The following is a 20,716-nucleotide window of genomic DNA, read 5'->3' as shown; positions in this document are numbered from 1 at the left end:
GCAAGCGTCATGTTACAGCACCAGCCCGGTTAGCTCAGCTGGTTAGAGCGTCGTACTAATACTGGTTCCACCTGTATATGGTATGCGAAGGTCAACAGTTCAATCCTGTTACTGGGCACTATGTTTTATGATTCGCTTTTTGTCTGTTTTTCAATCTTTTAAGTTAGACTTACCGACTTTTCCAACACCTAGCTTTTATGTGCTTGTTTACCGGCATCCCTTTTCCATAATCGGGTAGTCCATTCTCCCATACTATGAACAAAGAGGTGCCTACTTACTTACCTAAGGTCTGCACTAATGATCTTGGTGGCCTGCGACGCGAGGATGTTGTCAACAATCCAGCCGAGACCGCAACACAAAAAGAACGACAGACTGTTCCCTTAGGGCTCCTCGGTCTTGCCTAGACATCCTCTAGCGGCCTGCCGTAATACCCAACACTGTCAGGATCATGATCGTGGCCATTGCTTATCTTCCCCTTCGGCCCTGTGGCAGACAGGGACTAACCTACATTACACCACATCCCATACCATCATGGCTCATTGATGATGCTCCTTAGTCGGCAATAGGAAACCCGCGGCCGTGATGCCATGTGTCTAAAGTAGAATCCCGCAGAAACCTAACCGCAGCCGTCCAGTAACGCCCGAACCCGCGCCCGAAACCCAAACGGACATGCAACGCTAGGTAAAAGACCAACAAAACGCCAAACAACCAATCCAGGACCATACCTTCTGTGGCTACATAATGTGCCAAAAAGAAAACCAAGGCCCTGCATGAAGAGGTGATCGACCGAGTCGGTTCATCACGGGTATCATCGGATGCGTCATATCCTGCCCTCTTCCTTTGACCGGCCTCCCACACCGTTCCCCTAGCTGAGCCAATGTAGACTCGAGCTCACCTCTTGCCGATCAGCAGCATGTCCTCCGCGGTCTCCCTCTCCTGTCGCCGTCTTGCTCCCACCCCTCTCTATCCTCCTCGGGGACTGTGCCTCCGATGACAGGGGAGAAGCCAGGCGAAAACAGCCAGCTCCGCCTATCCCTCCCGACCCGGAAGCTGCCACGCCCGTTCACAGCATCAAAGTATCCGCCGTCGGCCTCATTGGGGCCAAAGCCGGGGGTGAATCCGTCACCGGGCGTCGACCCCGTCGCGGCCAACAGCGCAGCCTGCATCTTCCGGTTCTGCTCGACCAGCTTGCGCGTGACGACCCGAAACACCTCCTCCACGCCCTCGCCCGACTCGGCCGAGATCTCGTGGCACGCGTCCCAGCCTACTTCCTGGCCCCAGAAGCCCGACGAGCGCTTACTGCTCGGGCTGCGGAGCTCAGCACCATCCCCCGATCCCTGCAGCAGCCCCCAATGCTGCGATGACTGTTGTGGCGTGGAATTGTGCTGGTGGTGGTGGTCGGCGGAGGACGAAGATGGGCTGAGAAAGCCACCCGCGGTCGGAGGCGGCGTCGAGCCCATGCCCGGGTTGAGGTTCTCGGCGACGTAGGCGATGCAGCGCTCGAAGGGCACCTCACGCTGCGAGGGGTCGCGCGCGACGATGTCGGCCTTGGTGCCCACCACGTGCAGCACAATGTCCGGCGGCAGGTTGCGCCGTAGCTCGGTCAACCAGATGCCCATCTCGGCGAAGGACTGCGCGTCGGTGATGGAGTAGCAGAGGATGCACGCGTTGGCGCCGCGGTAGTAGAGGCGGGAGATGGAGCGGAAACGCTCTTGGCCGGCTGACATGCGTTGTCATACGTGAGTAAGATATTGTTCGGCGGTGACAGTGGCGGGATAGCGATGTTTGTTCTAGGGATGTGGTGGGAAGAGGAGTAACTTAGGAAGAGGGAGGAGTTTAGTAATTACCAGTATCCCATATCTGCAGCCGCACGATCGTGTCGGTATCGGTATCGACAACACGCTTGGTCAGAAAGCTCGCGCCAACAGTCGATGTGATCTGGGAGGGGTTGAAGGCGCCCTTGCAATAGCGCATCACCAGAGACGTCTTGCCTACGCCCTGTGCGCCGAGCACGACGATCTTGGCCTCGAGCGACGAAGACATCGTGGCGTTATGGATTGTCGCCTATCGAATTTGTGGCAAGAGACATGCTCGCATGCAAAACCCGCTGCCCGTGCTGGGCTGAATTGCGCTTGCTGCCGCGATCGTTGTAGACTGCAATCGGTCGGCTGCTGGAAATGAGATGGTTTCACAGCGCGCCGAGACTGAGGCACCTGGATAAGCAGGCGGCAAGCACGGCAGAACGGTCGTGGCCGATAAGGGGATTTGAGTCAGTTGATAGGCTGGAAATGATGTCATAAGGGGTAGCATTATGTATGTCCGAGAGATGTAAACAACGAGGTCGGGAGGAATACGATCTCTAAAGTCTAACTTAAAGCTCTCAATACACTAGTAGAACAACCTCTCCTTCGACCATATAAATAAGGCTGGGTGCAATAGCTGTTGGCGAGTCAAGAAGAATACAACCGGCTCTCCTTAGGAGCAGCAGCCCGGTGCGAAGGATGTCTGGCATATCGCTGTCTATATACATGCAACCCTCTAACATATCCTCTGTCTACGAATACTTGCATCTTCACAGCTTCGCCTTCTCGCCCTTCACCGCCAGCCTCTGAGCCGGGCTAGCCAATGGATCATACACGGCATGCGAAAGACTATCCGTGGGCGGCGAGCCATGGTTGAACAGACTCCTCGCGTCTACCATGCTTGCATTCAGCTCGCCAATGTTCCTCGCCCCGATCAGCCTCATATTCATCTCCATCTCGTCCTTGAGGAGCTGCATGGCGCGGTCCACACCGTCCTGCCCGTATGCTGACATGGCATACAGGAATGGCCTGCCGATACCCACCCCGCGGGCGCCCAAACACAGCGCCTTGAGGATGTCTGTTGCGCGGCGAATGCCGCCGTCGATGTAGATCTCGATCTTGTTCTCGAGTCCGAGCTCGCGCAGCACGGGCATCGTCTCGGCGAGAACTTCGATGGCAGAGCGGGCGAACTCGAGCTGGCGGCCGCCGTGGTTGGAGAGGACCACGCCTTGCACGCCGGCCTCGATCGCCTTGATGACGTCCTCCACCCGCTGCACGCCCTTCAGCACAATCGGCATCTTGGTGATGGACTTGAACCAGGGGATGTCGTCCCAGCTCAGCGACGGATCTATGAAGCTGCTGATGGCTCGGGCGGCGCCCTGGCTGTTATCCGTGGCCTGTCCATTCTGCACGTTGCTACCCTGCTCGGTGAACTTGGTGCGCATGTCCTTCTCGCGGCGACCCAACTGCGGCGCGTCCACTGTGATGAATAGACCCTTGCACCCGCGCTTCTCGGCGTGCTGCACGATGCGCTGAGTGATGGTGCGGTCCTTGTTTACGTACAGCTGCATCCACTGGACCTGGCCCGGCGACGCGGCGTCCATGATCTCGTCGAATGCGCATGAGGCAAGGGTCGGGATCATCTGAATGACGTTGTGTTTGCCCGCGGACCGCGTGAGGACCACCTCGCCCTCAACATGCCCCAGCTTGCCGAGGGCTGTGGCAGTGACGTAGAATGGGATGGAACAGGGCGTCCCTAGCATGGTGGTGGAGAAGTCGACCTTCTCGACGTCGACCAGGACACGGGGACGGAACCAAATTCGGTGAAAGGCCGAGTGGTTTTCGCGCAGGGTCTAGTGAAGTCAGCTAGGTGACCTAGGGGATGGGCAAGTGGGGCATACAATCTCATCGTCAGCTGCGCTGGAGTAGTAACCCCATGCCGTCTTCTTCATGACTCTGCGGGCAACGGCCTCGAAGTCTAGGAGGTTGTAGCACTGCTCGAGAACGGGCATCTCCTGGATGCGCTTCATCCTCTCCCGTTCCTCTGGCGACTCCTCGGCCTTCTCCTTGATCACGGTCGACATGTCGACGGGCCCGAGGTGTTTTGACTTGGGTAGGTACTTCTCGAGGGCATCGGGAGGGTGAATCGGATCGAACTCTTCCGTCGCATCTTTGCCCTGGAAGCAGTCAGTGTCCGCACTTCGAGACGGGGAAAAGGGACAGCTCTGACCGCATACTTGAGGATGATCTTGGATCCTCCGGGGTGTTCTGCAGGTCGTCAGACTTGGGCCTCAGAGAAAGCAGCGCCAACGGCGTAAGCACGAACCAGGAAGGAACTCTGTGACATCGTATGCCCTACCCTGGAAGTGAGTAGGTAAGTAGTCAGTGAGATGACCAAGTTCAAATCCCACACAGGAGCGGACATACATGGACGATAACCCAGCAGTCATTTGCACTGTTATGTTTCGCGACCTCAACCCCCGTTAACTGCGCCATCGTGGTGTATGCTGAATATGGCACGACCCAGCGCGCAAAGCAATGGTGTTTCTGTTCAGCTAAGTGGACGGTATAAATAGGTGAAGCGGTGACTTGAGAGGCAATGACAGCAGTTGCGTCAGGTCTTAATGGTTGGATTGGGACCAATGGAGAGGAGGATATTGACAATCTTGGCTCTGCGTGAATTGAGCAAAGCGAAGTGCCAACAAGGAAAATCTCACTTTCCTCTCACGAGCAACCGTTCTAGGGGATCTACATCGCGTTCCCGGCACATGCAGATCGGGAACAAGGAAGCCGACTTCTCCAACCGAACGGTCGCCACCGTCGGAGCTTGTTCGCCTTGTGTGGGTAGGCTGTGCCAAGTTTGCGGGGATTGGCTCAGTATCTCCACAAGTGGTATTGTTGCTTGTTTGACATCGAGAACTTACGGTAATTTACGTGTAAGAGTCGGTATATTTCCGTATCAATGGACATAGTTTCGAAAGTTCGGCGCACCTCGGCCCCCATTACACCGACCGGTGTCGGGTATAGGCTGATCTGGAGTCAGGTATACATTTTATCAGGACCTAGTTTGGTTTGTCGAGCCAGGCACCCAACACAGGCTATAACGTTATAGTAGATCCAGTATGGTGCGATCCTGGCCTTCTGCTCGCTCGGCAACAAAACTAAACCGCAATCAGGAAAAAAGAGAAGCCACCTTCTGATGTATCTTTTTTTGCGCCAAGAGGGAATCGAACCCCCCCCTCAACCTTGGAAGGGTTGAATCCTAACCACTAGACCATTGGCGCATTGTGGACGAGCTTACCCTAATTTCCAACTTTGACCGACTCTTTGGGGGACCTCAGATGGCATTGTCTCTCCTAACACAACACACGGTATTCTCCGGCATATATCTAACGTGTGGCACAAACCAAGGTGCGTTCCACAGCCATGCTATTCGGCAATACCAACGCTAGCTGTTCGGCTCTAAAACTGCAACGGCCTACTTCCTAGACTCGGTCCGGTTCGAGCCCATCTACGGGGCTGTCAGCAGTAGAACTAAAGAACATATCATTCCAAGCGATCCTTACCTGAGCAATCAGGGTCCTTCCGACCTGAATAGCCTCGGAGGCGCCCCTCTGCCGCTGCCAGAAGCTGCACGATAACTGTCAACAAACGCGTCCACAAAAGTCCAAAGGAAAATCATAGGAATCTAGCTACTCACATCTGCTCCGGCCTTCCTTCTCCGGAAACGGAAAGCCTCCTCGCATCCTCCTCTAGCGATTCTCTGGTGATCTTCTCCCCACCAAAACCCACCCCTGATCCAGTAGTCTCCTTACTCATATCCCGCTCCACCATCCTCTCGAGGAGCTTCTTGCGCATGGCGAACCGCTCGCGCTTCTCCTTCTGCAGACCCGGATTATCCAGCTTGCGGATGAGGTACCTCACCACGAACTGCACAACCAGGTAGACATGCTCGGCGAATAAGATGGAAAGCAGCAGTGCCCAGCCGCGGATATCCCACGGCGAGCCGTCGGGCCCACCGTTCTGGTAGCTACTGTGGAAGAGGTAGACGAGGGCGGCACTGGTGATGCTGCCCAGCCAGGACAGGAAGCCGAGCGAGTTGAGCCAGGGCCCGATGGAGTCGGCGCGCCAGGGGATGGGCCGCTGGCTGTTAGCTGCGATCTTCATGGCGTCGGACCGGGCTTCGATCCAGTTGTTAACCAGGAAGGAGCAGGCGGTCAGGGGCCAGACCACAGAGAAGAGGCATAGGTAGCCTGAAAATCGGTCAGCGGCTTGATGGTTATGAAAGGGGCTGGAGAGGGCAGAGCAGAAAGAGGACACATACCGAACTGGATGACCATCTCCCTGTAATCGATTGTGACGTCGTACTCATCCAGCTCAGCCTCGTCCCTGACCCGCTCAAGGAAGTCGGCCTCCTCCTCCGAGTCCTTAACCTGGGCCGTCGTCTTCTCGGACATCTCAGACTGCACCTTCTCGACAGTCTTGAAGACTCTGCGCTTCGCGTACGGCACGATCACCTCGGTGAGGAAATTGACGATCTGCGCAGTGACAGTGAAGTAGATGACCTGCTTGGTGAGCCTGTCCGGGTTGATCCGCCAGCTCTTGGTTGGCAGAGGCTTGCCTTCGGCCGTGAATCTCTGGGCTGTGAGCTGGAACACATCGAGATACGGGACTAGGATCTTTCCGAAGGGCACATAGACGAAGGCCGTCAGGAAGATGCCGAGGTACGAGGTGATGAAGTTGATCACAAAGATCTTCTGGACGAAAGAAGCTTGGTGTGCTGGGAGGCTCGGTCAGTAGCTGTTGTGCCCCGTCAAGGCGAGAGAGCGAGAGAGACAACTTACCGTCATGGCTGTCGTAGTTCTCTAGCTCCGTGAGCCTCTCAGCGAGACGAGTGAGCAGCGTTGTCAGCGTGGGGTTAAAGATGGTGAGGATGATCGTGGGCAAAAAGGTCTGGCACATATCATATCAGTATTAGTAGAGTCCTAGACCCGGACACGTCCTGCCAGAGACTCACCAAGTACTGCTTAAACGGCCCGTTGTACACTTCGGTGATGAAGATCTCAATAGCAAAGCAGCCGGCAATCACCGAGCCCAAGGCCGCCACACAGGCGGCAGCAAACGGCACCTGCAGCAGCTGCCTTCCCAACCTTTTGACGGGCGAGTACACCTTGACAATCTCGCCCGTCACGGGGTCCACCGTCTCCCGCTCCCACTGGAACTGCGGCCGGGACAACTGAATCCGACTCACGCCCCTCACCCCCCAGCGCACCGCCAAATCGACCTCCTTCATCTTCCAATGCTCGAAGAAGACGACGGACCACAGGGAGTTCACCACGGCATAGAACCACGAAAACGGCCCCAGAATCAGCCACGCAGCAAACCCGAACAGGGCCGGGAAAAGCAGGAACTGGAAGTACGACTGCAGAAAAGCAAAGTAAAACGCCACCCGCTCGCCAAACCGCTCCCTAATCCCTTCGATATCCCCCTCGTCCAGGTAGTATTTCTGACTCCACTCGGTAATCCACTCCTTATTGAACCTCCTGTCGTGCAGCGGGAAGATGCTCTTCACGAACCGCCACCGGCCCCTCTTCGGCGTGACGCCCGCGCCGCCTTCGTTCTTGGGTTTCGTAATCAAGAGGTAGGCTAGGCGCAGCCGCTCGGCCTGCGTGACCGGCTCCTCCTCGGCGAAGTACCTGTCCATGTCGCCATCGTTCTCCGGGGAGGGCGCGGGCGCGGCGGGGCGCACGCCGTACAGGTAGTCTTGCACGCGGGCGCGGTAGACCTGGGACTTGAGCAGGCGGTCCGAGGCGAGCTTGACGAAGACGAGCAGCGAGGCCGAGTGCGACCCGTTGTGGTGCTGGCGGCCGGGGCGGACTTCGGTGGCGAAGCCCGCTTGGGAGAGGGCAGTTACGAGCTGCGTGAAGGACGCTTCTGCTTCGGCGGCTTCTGGAGAGAGGGTGAAGGGAGTTAGTGGGGGTTCTCAAGGAAGGTGTGATGGGGGGGTCCGAAAGGGGGATGAACCATTTTGCGGAATCGTGTAGTGAATTACATAGTCGACGCTGTAAACATAAAAACTATTAGCATCTGTGGTCATGCAATGGCACGAAACAGTGAGGCTATCTCACTCGAAGTTGGACTGAGACCGTCTGTCCTTCTCCCTCTCCAAGCTCCGAGAGCTTGCCATGGCAGCAGGAAGAGAGCCTGGCTGGATGCTCGATAGAAGCCTACAATGGTTGCGTAGTTGCTCAGTTGAGTTTATAAATGCTGCAGAAAGAAAAGCCACAGGTTCAGGCCTTATGTAGGTTGTGTTGCAAGATCTGTACAGAATTGACGGCACCTTAGGGAGCTGTAATCCGTAAATGAAGGGATAACTATTGCAACCTTGAAAGAGCTGAAACGACGTCACTCGATGCAGCCCATGTCACCTTGCAGGGCCTAACCAAGCATCTGGCGCATGGTCTGTGCACTGCCTGCCGGATCGAGCGAGTTCCAGATCGAACAGTAAATCTGGTAACGGGGTTGAATATTACAGTTATATACCACTCCTATCGTAATTCCCAGTTCTCCGCTGACCACATCACTCTTCCGAGCCCTTGTTCTCAGCTTTTGAATCTTCGTCCGTTCGCCGAGACAAAAGAAAAACCTGTCGAACAGTGTCTGGGATGGTTATAGACAAACCAAGAGACTACTAGTACTGCGCTTCCCGAGTAGGTCCGAATTAAAGGCGAGACATGCAGGTTCGGGTTAGGGTCGAGTACTGTGCCATCACGACTTTCTGCCCCTATCCGAAGTTCCGAGAACCCACCTTCCAGGTTGAGGTGTGTCTGATACGGAAGAAACTTTCGCCTGCGTGGCCGCTTCGCGCCGGTCGAGAGACCGGATGCCGTGCGCAAGGCGGGCCTCCCCTGAACTTATAAGCAATCCGGTGCCGACAACGGACCGTCAGCCCGCAAACCCCCGGGATTTTGCTGTTATGCCGATCAACAGACTACTAGTAGTCCAGCTTAGTATCGGAATATCAAAGTTGAACCGCCAGGATGGACTCGCAAGGATTCAGAGAGGCAGCCACTGCCACCATCGATGAGAGTGAGTCCTCGGATCATGAAAACAATACAATGAAACCCTGTCCTGACCAGCAGTTACTGACATGGGCCGCACCAGTCATCCACTACTTTGACAACCTCGGCTCGCGCGATGTGGTCTCGAGAGTCGAGCCGGGCTACCTGCGCAAGCTGCTTCCCAGCGAGGCGCCGCAGGAAGGCGAGCCGTGGGCCGACATCCACAAGGACATCGAAGCCAAGATCATGCCAGGCATCACCCATTGGTAAGTTTCTCTTTGCCCATCCACTCATCACTCCGCTGGCGCAGGCCAACTGAACCTCACCCAGGTCCCACCCCGGCTTCCACGCCTTCTTCCCCTGCGCCACCTCGTACCCGTCCATCCTAGGCGAGCTGTACAGCTCGGCCCTGTCGGGCGCCTGCTTCAACTGGATCTGCTCGCCGGCGGTAACCGAGCTGGAGACCGTCGTGCTGGACTGGCTAGCCAAGATGCTAGGCTTGCCGCCGTGCTTCCTCTCGACCGGCCCGACCCGCGGCGGCGGCGTGATCCAGGGCTCCGCCAGCGAAGCCATCCTCACCGCGATGGTCGCCGCACGGGACAAGTACCTCCGCGAGACCCTACCCCGCTCTACTTCCGGCAACCGGTCAGAAGAAGAAGACGACGAAAATGCCCGCGAGGAAGCCATCGCCCTCAAGCGGTCGCGGATGGTGGCGCTCGCGACAACACTGACCCACTCGTCGGCAAAGAAGGCGGCGCTGATCCTGGGCGTGCGGTTCCGCGCGATCCGCGTGCGCGCCGAGGACGGGTACGCGCTGACCCGGGACGCGCTGGCGGCGGAGCTCGCCCGGTGCCGGGCGCAGGGGTTGGAGCCCTTCTTCCTGGCGGCGACGCTGGGCACGACCGACGTGTGCTCGGTCGACGACTTCGCAGGCATCAGCGCGGCGCTGGAGACGTGCGGTGCGGTCCCCAAGCCGGGACAGCCGGGCGAGGTGTGGGTGCATGTCGATGCGGCGTATGCCGGCGCGGCGCTGGTGTGTCCGGAGGTGCAGCGCCAGACGAACATCGAGTTGATCAGTCGCTTCCACAGCTTTGATATGAACATGCACAAGTGGCTGCTGGTCAACTTCGACGCCTCGTGTTTCTTCGTGAGGAATCGGGAGTGGCTGGTGCAGGCGCTCAGTGTGAACCAGGCTGTGTATGGGAACAAGGCGTCGGACGGGGGCCTGGTGACGGATTACCGTGAGTGGCAGATCCCGTTAGGCCGGCGGTTCCGGAGCTTGAAGATCTGGTTCGTATTGAGATCGTACGGCGTCAAGGGCCTGCAGGCGTACATCAGGAGGACGATCAAGCTGGGCGAGGAGTTTGCGGACTCTTTGCGGAGCAAGCCGGATCTGTTTGAGATTGTCACCGGGCCCAGCTTCGCGCTTACTGTGTTCCGCTTGGCGGCAAAGTCGGAGGGGGCGTCGCTGCAAGAGAGGAATGCGCTGACCAGGGAACTGTACGACAAGGCGAACGCCACGGGCAAGATCTGGCTGACGAGCACCGAGCTTGATGGGAGGTTCGCGATCCGGCTGATGACGGGTGTGAGGACGACCCAGAAGGAACATGTCGAGACGGCGTTCAAAACCCTGGTCGAAGTCGCCCAGGAGGTGATGAGGGGTTGATACTCTGCCGTGGCACGGCGTGTAGAGAGCATAGAGCATAGGCTTGTATATATATACCCAAATCACATATCATTCATGGCCCACCAACACGAGAAGCTCAGGACGATGGGTGCAACCAACAGGATAAGGAGGTATAATGCGATGCCATCTAGCCTAGAGATAGTTCTCACCAACAGAACCTGAAAACTCCCCAAAAATGCCGGCATCTCACTCGCACATACGTAGCTACTACTTAAGCCCGCTACACCCCCTTACACAACACAACGACCACTAAATACTAGCCCTCCTCGGCGCCCTGGTCCTCCGCAGCGCCTTCTTCCCCTCGGTTTCCTCCCCCAGGGGCAGCACGCCCTTCTCCTTCAGCTTCTCCAAGAACTCCTGCCCGTATTTGTACCCCACCGCATAGATCTCCATAAACTTTCCAAAATCCAGCGTGCCATACTCGTCGATCGGCGGGCGCATGTACATGCAACCGGGCATGGTCTTGGCCCGCTCCAGCGCGTCCACGCTCGAGACATAGGCCAGGCGCGCCTGGATCTCGGCCAGCGTGGGCGGGTTCGGCACCGACGAGAAGGGATTCCACCTGTTGAAGAAGGCCCACATGCCCGAGAGCGAGTCGCCAAAGGCCTGCGGGGTGTCGTCGTCGAGGGCGCCGACGTCGACGGCGAAGATGACGTCGCAGCCGAGCGACTTCATGTGCGACACGGTCAGGTTGTCGATGTAGCCGCCGTCGAGCAGCATGCTGCCCTCGTCGCAGAGCGGCGGGAGCAGGCCGGCCAGCGACATGGACGCGCGCACGTACCGCCAGGCGTAGCCGCTCGTGTGGAACTCGGCGCGGCTCTTGGAGATGTTGGTGGTGTTGCAGTAGTAGTCGAGCCAGAAGTCCTCGATCTGCGTGTTGCCGAAGGCTTTGAAGATGCCGCGGTTGAATTCGTGGCCCGTGGTGTACGAGGCTGACGGGTATGTCAGGTCCAGCGCAAACCGCCACATGCTGGCCATGCGGCCCGAGAACTTCTTGGCTGCGTTGACGATGGGCACGAAATCGGCGTGGCGCGCGTAGAGCGCCCCGATGAAGGCGCCAATCGAGGTGCCCCCAACCATGTCGATCGGGATGCCTGCTTCCTGCATGGCGCGGATGATGCCGATGTGCGAGATGCCCCTTGCTCCGCCTCCACCGAGCACGAGGCCGACCGACTTGCCGCAGAGCCTGCGGGCCAGACGGTGGAAATCCCCCTTGAACGGCGCGTCTGGAGAGTAGAACGGGCTGTGGCGCACCTTCCGGGACGTGTACTTCTGAATCTCTGCCTGCAGGATCTGCACCCGTTCCCTCAGTGTTGGGCCCCCGGGCTTCGCTGGTGGGTGGATCGGCACGGCGTTGGGGCTGTATGTCATCTGCACGTGGAAGTGGCCACCGTTGATCCACACCCTGTTCTTCAGCCATCTTCTCGTCAGTCCGGGGCTCGAGTAGCGCTCCTGATGGAGAAGCACGAGAATCTTCCTCGCCGTTGACTTCATGCCGAGCATGAAGCGCTCGTACTCGCCGATCTCGGGAGAGCCATCGGCCAGGCCGACCAGGAGGACACAGTCGGCTTGGGCGATGCAGGTCTGCGTCCAGGGAGCATTGACATTGGTATCTGCCAGCGTCGAGTCAGTGGTCGAGCGTCCATGAGACAGGCCTGGTGGTTTCTGCACTTACCAGCCACATAGATTACAAGGCCGTACTTCTCCTCCAGGTCCGCCAGATAGTGCGACAACTTCAGTTTGCCCATCTTGTTGAATGCATGCCTTCCGAGGTGATTTAGCACAGCAGCGCTATTCAGCGACGTGGCGCCGTTGGGAGCGCCGACCTCTGTCAGGGCGTTAAGCAGTCTGTTGCCAAACTCTACCACGGGCACGCCCGCCGAGACCGGCAAGACGGCAACCGTCCGCAGGTTGAGCGTAGTTGAGCTCTTGTTCACCGAGCTTCTCCCGGCCGACTCCTTGAGGCCCAACATGGGCGAAGGAGCATCGATCAGCGCCCTCATGCGGGATGCGATGATCTTGGAGATCTTGATGGTGATGTTGGGATGCTCCTGGGCGAGACTGTTGAACAGCGTGCGAGGGAACTTGACCACTTCCGTGTCCCGGATGGCATGCAGAGTGCCGGAGCGAGAAGACTCGGTAAGTACCTCTAGCTCTCCGATGCTCTCGCCTTGGCCAAACTCGGCTTTGACATTCATCCCACCGTCCTTCCGGTCCTCGACCAACCTGAGGCGGCCGTTCAGGACGATGTAGATGGCTTCACTCTCATCCCGTTCGTGGAATATAACCTGACCGGCATTGACCTGGAGCCACTCCAGAGCAAAATCAATGTGCAGAATCAGGCGGGGAAGCAGATTCGTGAGCCGCTTCGCCATGGTCAAGAGCACAATGGGATATCGGTCCACGATCCTCTCGATCGAGGCTAGCGGCAGGAAGCCGACATAAACGTCCGTCTTGGCCACGACCTCGATGAAAGACCGGTACGACGAGATGGTCCCGACATAGCCAGCGAGCCCACCCGGCTTGATCAAAGCGACACTACGCCGGCTGGGCTGAGGCTTCTTTTCAACATCGCTGACATTGTTGCCTGTGCGCATGGATGCCGCGACACGCTGAGAGCTGTAGAGGGACTGGGCGTGATCCATCGCATGCAGTGACGTCCTTCCCGTAGCGTGAAGGACATCTGATGATGATGAAGATGATGAAGATGTCTCGTCCTCTGTGCAGATATCCAGGAAGCCGTCGATCACGTAGTATAGCCCGGGGTTCCTCTCGCCTTGTTCCACCAGCACGGAACCTTTAGGGAAGAAAACAATCTCCATCTCGTCTCTCATCTCCTGCGCGAGCGTGTGCGGGTTCGGCGAGGCCGGCACGGACAGCCCTGCCGAGGTGATCGATTCCGTATCGCCGTCAAGAGAACCTTCAGGAAGCCCATCTATGAATCCGAAAGCATGGGTCGTCAGCATAGCCTTTTGACGCCGCTGGTCAAATGAGATCAGCCGTGGAGAAGCCTGGGTTGACTCTACGTCCTTGTTTGAGCCGCCATGGCCTGTCAGGCCGATGGATTTGAACATGCACTCGAGGATCGACTCCCGGAACATGTTGTCTTCGTCCAGCGTGTCTCTCTTGTCCAGCGAAACATGCGCTTTTCTCTGAGTCGCGAACGGGTTGAAGGTGCGCTGGGCTAGAGGAGACACGCTTTCTCCACGCAGGTCGAGGTGAGCGGAGGGACCATCCGTATACGCCATGCTCTGCGGTCTGTTGCCGCTGCCTCTCGATTGCTGCAAGTGTGTCGCCAGGTCACCAGCGCTTGGGAAGCCCAGGGACGAACCAGACATGGACAGGTGACGCTGTTTGGATAAAGCCTGTAGCGCGGCCTCTTTTCGGAGCGTCGCGGTTGAGCGCCGCCGACGGCCCGCACGAGCGTTGTGAAGAGCTATCCCCTTGCTGACATCCTCCTCTCCGATCCTCTCCCTTTCACGCTTGAACTTCTCTTTGAGCCTGTCCAGGGCATCTCCTCGAAGGTGGTTGGGGAGCTGCTGGGTGGTATACTTCAACATCTGACGCTCTAACTGCAGGACCTCGGGCGTCAAACCAAGGTAGTTGTATGCCGTCGCAAGCGTGACTCGCTGAAATCTGGACAGAATAACATGAACAATATGCGCAGTGGCCTTGGGGTATATTTTGATCAGGCGTCTAAACGCGCTGGCTGGGATGATCGCTATAGTCGTGTCTATTGTTGCTCTCGCGATGATGTCGGGGTGAACTGAGGTGGTGCTGTTCCGCTTGACGGATGGCCTTTGGGGCTTAGCGAAGCCGTTGCCGTCGAGCGAAATAGGGGGAACACGGGGCAGGCCTCGAACGGTGCTTGCGGGTGTGACTTGCTCAGGAAGATTCTCTGTGGAGCCGTCCAGTTGAGGGGTGCCCGGGAGGGAGTCCGATGCCACGTGTGACCGTCTGAAATCCGCACTCGCAGGATAACTCGGGAAGAGTGTGCCCTGAGTGGCGGCACCAGGTTCGGGGCTCTCATCGCCTGTCTGCCGCAGTGGGACGTCCTCGGTGAAGAGCGACATGATGGAAAAGAGTGATGACATAGGCGCGCCGTTGCGGACCTCGGTCAGCAGCTGGTACGGTTGCTGACCAGGGGCAGAGTGTTCATCGTCGCTCGAGGGCGCCTCGCTGCTGGGACCGAGATTGGGGCTATGTGCGAAGCGGCGACTATAGCTCGACGACTTCACAAAGATTTCCACCAAGCCGTCGACGACGAGGCAGAACCCCTTTTCCTCCTCCAGGTTGAACGTTTCTCCGGCGATGAGCTTCCGCGTCTGCATGCTGCGGGTAAGCTCATGGAAGACTGGCCGTTCTAGATAACCAAAGATCTTGATGGCGCTCAGAAACTCGTCGAAGTAGTTAGACAGGCCGGGCTTGATACCCTCCTCGTGCGAGTCCGGGAAGAGATCGACGTCGGGCTCCTTGCGTTGCGGCTCGGGGGGGAGTCGCGAGTACATGTTGAGATAGCGATACCTGACCACCCAGCTGATCGCGGCTATCATGGCTGCCACAATGAGCATCCTGGATAGTAGTTAGAGACGGCATGCGAATGAATGCGCGGGGCCCAGACTCACAACGTGGTGGCGTTCATGGTGACTGTCAGACTAGTCGAGAAGAGTGTGTACAGCAAGGTAGGGACCGAGATGGTGGCCAACTTGAGGGTATAGTAGAGCACCGTAGAGATCAGCTGAAGGATCCAGAGCACGAGCCTCGCGAAGAAGCCCAGCCATGACGATGAGCCGTGAGCATTCGCAACATCGCTCGCTACAGCCACGGCCGAAGACAACGCGCTGGATTGACGCGCTCCGGCAGCGCCCGTCACCACCGCCGCTGTCGCCGCCTCGAGGGCGGTTGAGTTTACTGATGTCATGTTGAAGCCGGGCGCGTGTTAGATTCGGATCTTGTCATCGGAACACAACTGGTCTTAAATCGTGGTTTTGCACAATGGTGGCTCTTGAGACATCTCGGCTTCCGCCTCTTGGTTTCCCTCGACGTTTCCTGTGTATGCCGACTCGGGAACTCCAGGGACCACGAGTGAGCCGGTGACCGATGTGAAGGCGGTCAAATACAAAACCCAGGGATGCTACAAAGTGTATTTCCCGGAGGTTCGGCGACAGGAGAGCATTCCTGGCCCTTTACATAAATTTGTCAGAATGCCCCTGCCGAGAAGCTCCCTTGAATATTGCACCGCGAGGAACCGGGCTCCAGTTGCGTTGACGTAGTGCTTTCTGGAATCGAGGCATGGTGGGCCATCACGGCGGGCAAGGGCCCAAGGGGTGCCGCTGCTTGCCGAACGCTCCCTCGCCCCGCCAAGGAAAGCAGAAGTGGGAGGCTCGGAGGGCAGCCCCACCGCGGGGCCGTGCACGTAATTTTTGGCGTTCTTTCCGAAAATACTGCGGGACCAACATGAAGTGACTGTTCTTTGAAGCTCCCACTTGATTGCGCATCGCACAGGCCGACGAGTTCAGAGATTCCCATATCCGCTCACGGCCGCCTTTGCACATTTAGCGCACACCGATCGATCAATAACAACATCGAGCATTCGATCCTCACACCTTCTCTACATCCCATTTTGGGGCGCGCCTGCCTGGACAACTCCAACAACACACCCTCATATCCCGCCTTTGCCCCGCCTGGGAACGGCACCCACCGACAAGATGTCACTCTCAAACTGCCGATTTTATGAAGAGAAGTATCCGGAGATTGACTCCTTTGTGATGGTGAACGTAAAACAGGTATGGCGTGTCCAGCTGTATTGTTGTGCCGCTACCCGGCTGACTCTCGCTAGATCGCCGATATGGGAGCCTATGTGAAGCTGCTCGAGTACGACAACATCGATGGCATGATTCTGCTTTCCGAGCTTTCGAGGCGGCGTATCAGAAGTATCCAGAAATTGATCCGTGTCGGTCGCAACGAAGTTGTCGTTGTGCTGCGTGTCGATAAGGAGAAAGGTTAGATTCCTATCGCCCCGGTTGTCGTGGGCGCTGTGCTAAAGAGGCGGCAGGATACATTGATCTGTCCAAGCGCCGTGTATCGCCTGAGGATATCGTGCGCTGCGAAGAGCGGTACAACAAGAGCAAGATTGTGCACTCGATTATGAGGCATGTCGCAGAGAAGACCCAGACCCCGATCGAGAGGCTCTACGAGACAATAGGGTGGCCGCTGAACAAGAAATATGGTCACTCCCTTGACGCCTTCAAGCTCTCAATAACGTATGTCTCGACGATGCGCCCCGCGCCCCGTCAAAGCAATGGTTGAGACATTCGGCTGACCCACGTGCGCAGCAACCCCGATATCTGGAATGACATTCAATTCCCGAGCGACGCTGTTGCCGAGGAGCTGAAGTCTTACATCGGCAAGAGGTTGACGCCCCAGCCGACCAAGGTCCGGGCCGACATCGAGGTGACCTGCTTCGGCTATGAGGGCATCGACGCCATTAAGACTGCTCTCCGCACCGCTGAGTCTCGCAACACCCAAGACTCTCAGGTCAAGTGCAGATTGGTTTCTCCTCCCCTTTATGTGTATGTGATATGAATACTCAATGCTCAGTTGCAAACTCCAAGTTCCACTGTGCGCATCACTGACGCTTCGTAGTCTCACCAACACTTGCCTCGACAAGAACGCCGGTATTGCCCGGTTAGAGGAGGCCATCGTCGACGTCCGCACGAGTATCGAGAGCGCCGGTGGAAACTTGGTGGTCAAGATGGCGCCTAAGGCTGTCACCGAGTCGGATGATGCCGAGCTCCAGGCTCTCATGGAGAAGCGCGAGCGCGAGAACGCCGAAGTCAGCGGCGACGAGAGCGTCAGCGAGAGCGATGACAACATCCCTGAGACTGTCTAAACAATCCCACGCATTGCAAGCTTTGTGCCAGGCGGTGGTGGTTCAGACCAACGTGTTCCACGGGGAATGCTTGATACCCCGTTGATTTCAGGGTGATGAGGCGGCGGGCCGGAGGTTGCTCAGGATCATTGGTGGTATGGCTGGCGTCTTAGGAATCCAAAAGCGTTCCAGGCATGGTAGACACCGGAAGCCACCTTCTAGGATGGCGGTACAGAAAAGGGAATGATGTAACGGTTGACGGAGCAACAATATGGCCCAGGTGATGCTGAAATGTTTTGCTACCTAGAATTGGCGTGGTATTATGGTATGCGCCAATCGAGGCAGCGCCCACCACTTTCATGCTTATCGAACGCCTTATCTACGGACCTCAATGAATCGTTTGAACCCACCTGGAGCTCATGAATTCACCACTTGAATAAGTCCCATCTCGTTCCTAGAAATCAGTAACGACCCGACTTTTGACGTTGGGATCACCGCATCCCTAATGTCGCGATGGGGAGCCGCCGGGGCGCGGTTGCAGTTCCTCCGGCAAGTCTCGCACTACCTCATCCGCTATGCGACCTGGATCCCGCCGCTTATCTGGTTCAACGCCTATGTCGCCGAGGTCACCTTTATTCGCGGCCCGTCCATGTACCCGTTTCTTAACCCACAGTATAACGAGTCACTAAAGAAGGATTTGTGTTTGGTTTGGAAGCTTTATGCTCATGAGGGGCTGCGGAGGGGGATGGTTGTTACCTTCAGGTTCGTTTCTCGATCTACCTCGTGCCATGTACTGGGGGGGGCGCGCCAGGAGTGTAATAGGGGATCATGACGATGGGGGAATGAGGCTGATGGAGTGAATAGAAACCCGAACGATCCCAACAAAGTCACTGTCAAGAGGATCGTGGGCCTCGAGGGGGACGTGGTGAGGACGAAGCCGCCGTATCCGTACCAGCATGTTATTGTTCCTGAGGGCCACGTCTGGGTTGAAGGGGACGGGGAGCTCAGCAAGGATAGCAACTACTACGGCCCTATATCTGCGAGGCTCATCACGGGAAAGATCACGCATATCCTGTCGCCGTGGGACCGGGCGGGACGGGTGCGGTGGTGGGAGCATCCTCTACGATCAGGCGTGCAAAGAGCGTCGTGATGCCAAAGGCCGGGTGATTGATTTTGATTTTATAGGTGTACAACCTGTATAGAGAGCTATATGAGATATTGATGATAAAAGGTGTCGCCCAGAGGCTAATTGACAATTTTCAGGTCGTTGGGACGGCTCCGTCAGGGACAAGTGGGCTCACTGGACGCAATATGGGGGCGACTTATTGAATAAGACGGAGGCGCACAGATCACTTTGCCCGCCGCAAAAAAACGGGATCGGACCGGCAAGTCCGCCGAGATTTTTGAACTTGGAAACATTGCGGTACAGCGCCCAGCTGCCCCAACCTGCGAAACTTGTGCCGACATAACTTGACAGTTACGCCCGCTGCCTGGGCGGCGCAATCCTCTGTCCATTTCCCTCGGGGCGATGGTGCTTGGCTTTCAGACGGCCAATCGCACCCCGTCAACCGTCCCGACGCCCACGGGGAGTGTCCCGGACCTGGACCCGGCCGCCCTCGACCATGGACATACGGATCACGCGCACATCCTGTCGCATGCCATCGCCACTGGAACCGAATCTTTGCGCATTCATAATAATATGAGGTCTCAAGATGGAGAGGTGGAAGGGCGCCCGCCTTATTTGCACGTGGGTTCGGACCTCATTTCAGCACCCCTCGTCGCGAGCTGACCGGAGGCCCAGTGCATGCTTGCTGGAGGGTTGGGCGGATCCACCGGTGATATGCTCATGCACTCGCTCGACACAGTCAAGACACGGCAGCAAGGCGATCCCCATATCCCCCCCAAGTACACTTCGCTAGGGTCGTCCTACCTCAAGATATTCCGACAAGAAGGGTTCCGACGTGGGCTCTATGGCGGCTGGATTCCTGCCCTCGCCGGTTCGTTTCCAGCTACGTGCTTCTTCTTTGGAAGCTACGAGTGGAGCAAGCGGCAGATGCTGGACTATGGCGTTCAGCCGCATCTGGCGTACTTGCTGGCCGGTCAGTTCGTAATGAAGGCTTCCTGTATCTCAAGCTGACCCATGCTCCAGGCTTTATCGGCGACTTTGCCGCATCCATCGTATACGTTCCATCAGAGGTGGTCAAGACTCGCCTGCAGTTACAAGGGCGACATAACAACCCCTTTTTCACGTCGGGGTACAATTATAGGGGAACAGTCGATGCTGTGAGGACCATCGTTCGAACAGAAGGCGTCTCCGCTCTCTTTCACGGCTATGGAGCCACTCTGTGGCGCGATCTCCCCTTCTCAGCCCTCCAATTCATGTTCTACGAGCAAGGCCAAAGTTGGGCGCATCGGTATAAAGGCAGCCGTGACATCGGCTGGCATTTGGAGCTCCTGACAGGCGCGGCAGCTGGCGGTCTCGCTGGTACGATGACGTGTCCCCTTGACGTTGTCAAAACTCGACTCCAGACCCAGGTCCATCCGGAAGCTGGAGGACTCGGCCCAACGCCCACTGCTGATACACCGGCAACCGGAACGGCCAAGGACGGGCATATGAAGACGGCTACTGAGACGGCATCAAGACTCCAAAAACGTTTAATATCAACCTCATCTCCATCAACGCACACGCCTAAACCCGGGGCTGTCATGTTGGAGACGTCCTCCATGATCACCGGCCTTCGACTGATCTACAAGGCAGAAGGTGTCGCTGGCTGGTTTAGAGGTGTCGGGCCGAGGGCAGCCTGGACCAGCATCCAAAGCGGATGCATGTTGTTCCTCTACCAGTCGATTCTGCGCAAGCTGGAAGTGTACATGCCCATGGAGCGACGCGAACTAGCCTGACGATGCGAAACATGCCCAAGGTACCTAGATAGCGAGTCATTTGCAGATCGGGGCCTGCTTGTACTATTTTGTGTTCATACTTTGCGATTCGGGGAGGCTACACATGGGAGAGGCGTTTGGTGTGGACTGGATAGAAGCATACCACATTAGAGATAGACATGTGACTGTACTTATACCATCTTGATTCCGCCACACGTTGGCAGTTCTGGAACTTCCCATTGACTCGGCCGGAATCACATCTAACACCTCTCAACTTTTCAAGTTCCAACACCGGACACAGTGGTATGCACTACTACTAGTTGTACTGTAGTCATCCGTATCGGTGCCGGCAACGGTTGGCTCAGTTGGCTTACAACCCTAACCCGACTGGCCAAAGCTCCTAGTAGCCTGTAGG

The 20,716-nt window shown here is 57.1% G+C and overlaps 7 protein-coding genes and 2 non-coding genes across 9 annotated transcripts; 4 read left to right on the top strand and 5 right to left on the bottom strand.

Moving 5' to 3' along the window:
* The first annotated feature begins 23 nt into the window (after window positions 1–23).
* B0T15DRAFT_t98 lies at window positions 24–118 on the top strand. The gene has a single exon. It is a non-coding gene; the product is annotated as a tRNA-Ile (tRNA).
* Window positions 119–905: 787 nt separating this feature from the next.
* On the bottom strand, window positions 906–2,043 carry B0T15DRAFT_492613 (putative ras-like GTP-binding protein; the record flags this gene model as incomplete). Its single annotated transcript, XM_062866870.1, has 2 exons — window positions 906–1,720; window positions 1,848–2,043. The coding sequence occupies 2 exons, from the start codon at window positions 2,041–2,043 to the stop codon at window positions 906–908; spliced, it is 1,011 nt and encodes a 336-aa protein (XP_062722897.1).
* A 529-nt stretch (window positions 2,044–2,572) lies between these two features.
* On the bottom strand, window positions 2,573–4,667 carry B0T15DRAFT_566711 (FMN-dependent dehydrogenase-domain-containing protein; the record flags this gene model as incomplete). Its single annotated transcript, XM_062870705.1, has 5 exons — window positions 4,230–4,667; window positions 4,129–4,162; window positions 4,033–4,070; window positions 3,704–3,979; window positions 2,573–3,655 (listed from the first exon to the last, which is right to left on the bottom strand). Exons 1-5 carry the CDS (start codon window positions 4,296–4,298, stop codon window positions 2,573–2,575), a joined length of 1,500 nt encoding a protein of 499 aa, XP_062722896.1. The 5' UTR covers window positions 4,299–4,667.
* A 347-nt stretch (window positions 4,668–5,014) lies between these two features.
* Window positions 5,015–5,086, bottom strand: B0T15DRAFT_t86. The gene has a single exon. It is a non-coding gene; the product is annotated as a tRNA-Gly (tRNA).
* A 104-nt stretch (window positions 5,087–5,190) lies between these two features.
* B0T15DRAFT_529228 (calcium-activated chloride channel-domain-containing protein) lies at window positions 5,191–8,197 on the bottom strand. Its single transcript, XM_062869098.1, has 6 exons — window positions 7,931–8,197; window positions 7,827–7,864; window positions 6,820–7,751; window positions 6,647–6,755; window positions 6,127–6,582; window positions 5,191–6,055 (listed from the first exon to the last, which is right to left on the bottom strand). The coding sequence occupies exons 1-6, from the start codon at window positions 7,987–7,989 to the stop codon at window positions 5,499–5,501; spliced, it is 2,151 nt and encodes a 716-aa protein (XP_062722895.1). The 5' UTR covers window positions 7,990–8,197; the 3' UTR covers window positions 5,191–5,498.
* A 645-nt stretch (window positions 8,198–8,842) lies between these two features.
* Window positions 8,843–10,667, top strand: B0T15DRAFT_553527 (pyridoxal phosphate-dependent transferase; the record flags this gene model as incomplete). Its single annotated transcript, XM_062870319.1, has 3 exons — window positions 8,843–8,891; window positions 8,967–9,129; window positions 9,194–10,667. The coding sequence occupies 3 exons, from the start codon at window positions 8,843–8,845 to the stop codon at window positions 10,527–10,529; spliced, it is 1,548 nt and encodes a 515-aa protein (XP_062722894.1). The 3' UTR covers window positions 10,530–10,667.
* Window positions 10,533–15,471, bottom strand: B0T15DRAFT_553525 (uncharacterized protein; the record flags this gene model as incomplete). The annotated part of the gene is made up of 3 exons (XM_062870318.1): window positions 10,533–12,163; window positions 12,226–15,122; window positions 15,176–15,471. 3 exons carry the CDS (start codon window positions 15,469–15,471, stop codon window positions 10,800–10,802), a joined length of 4,557 nt encoding a protein of 1,518 aa, XP_062722893.1. The 3' UTR covers window positions 10,533–10,799.
* Window positions 15,472–15,985: 514 nt separating this feature from the next.
* On the top strand, window positions 15,986–17,832 carry B0T15DRAFT_529226 (translation initiation factor 2, alpha subunit). Its single transcript, XM_062869097.1, has 5 exons — window positions 15,986–16,336; window positions 16,390–16,552; window positions 16,606–16,813; window positions 16,886–17,122; window positions 17,196–17,832. Exons 1-5 carry the CDS (start codon window positions 16,259–16,261, stop codon window positions 17,440–17,442), a joined length of 933 nt encoding a protein of 310 aa, XP_062722892.1. The 5' UTR covers window positions 15,986–16,258; the 3' UTR covers window positions 17,443–17,832.
* B0T15DRAFT_501674 (mitochondrial carrier domain-containing protein) lies at window positions 17,833–20,566 on the top strand. The gene is made up of 5 exons (XM_062867401.1): window positions 17,833–18,183; window positions 18,286–18,520; window positions 18,899–19,168; window positions 19,223–19,520; window positions 19,571–20,566. Exons 1-5 carry the CDS (start codon window positions 17,927–17,929, stop codon window positions 20,320–20,322), a joined length of 1,812 nt encoding a protein of 603 aa, XP_062722891.1. The 5' UTR covers window positions 17,833–17,926; the 3' UTR covers window positions 20,323–20,566.
* The last annotated feature ends 150 nt before the right edge of the window (window positions 20,567–20,716 follow it).

Source organism: Chaetomium strumarium, assembly GCF_033439665.1.
Source record: "Chaetomium strumarium strain CBS 333.67 chromosome Unknown B0T15scaffold_3, whole genome shotgun sequence".
Lineage (NCBI taxonomy): Eukaryota > Fungi > Ascomycota > Sordariomycetes > Sordariales > Chaetomiaceae > Chaetomium > Chaetomium strumarium.
This window is presented reverse-complemented; position numbering and strand designations above follow the sequence as displayed.

What these genes read in the sequence shown, in the direction of transcription:
- B0T15DRAFT_529228 (XM_062869098.1), bottom strand. Translation starts at nt 7,989, where the DNA reads ATGGCAAGCTCTCGGAGCTTGGAGAGGGAGAAGGACAGACGGTCTCAG. An exon ending in GGCCGTTTAAGCAGTACTTG is followed by an intron (nt 6,756 to 6,819) that starts GTGAGTCTCTGG and finishes GATATGTGCCAG; the next exon opens with ACCTTTTTGCCCACGATCAT. An exon ending in GGAGATGGTCATCCAGTTCG is followed by an intron (nt 6,056 to 6,126) that starts GTATGTGTCCTC and finishes ACCGATTTTCAG; the next exon opens with GCTACCTATGCCTCTTCTCT.
- B0T15DRAFT_501674 (XM_062867401.1), top strand. Translation starts at nt 17,927, where the DNA reads ATGTCGCGATGGGGAGCCGCCGGGGCGCGGTTGCAGTTCCTCCGGCAA. An exon ending in GGCGCCCGCCTTATTTGCAC is followed by an intron (nt 19,169 to 19,222) that starts GTGGGTTCGGAC and finishes CCGGAGGCCCAG; the next exon opens with TGCATGCTTGCTGGAGGGTT. An exon ending in TCTGGCGTACTTGCTGGCCG is followed by an intron (nt 19,521 to 19,570) that starts GTCAGTTCGTAA and finishes CCCATGCTCCAG; the next exon opens with GCTTTATCGGCGACTTTGCC.
- B0T15DRAFT_529226 (XM_062869097.1), top strand. Translation starts at nt 16,259, where the DNA reads ATGTCACTCTCAAACTGCCGATTTTATGAAGAGAAGTATCCGGAGATT. An exon ending in GCGTGTCGATAAGGAGAAAG is followed by an intron (nt 16,553 to 16,605) that starts GTTAGATTCCTA and finishes AAGAGGCGGCAG; the next exon opens with GATACATTGATCTGTCCAAG. An exon ending in GTTTCTCCTCCCCTTTATGT is followed by an intron (nt 17,123 to 17,195) that starts GTATGTGATATG and finishes GACGCTTCGTAG; the next exon opens with TCTCACCAACACTTGCCTCG.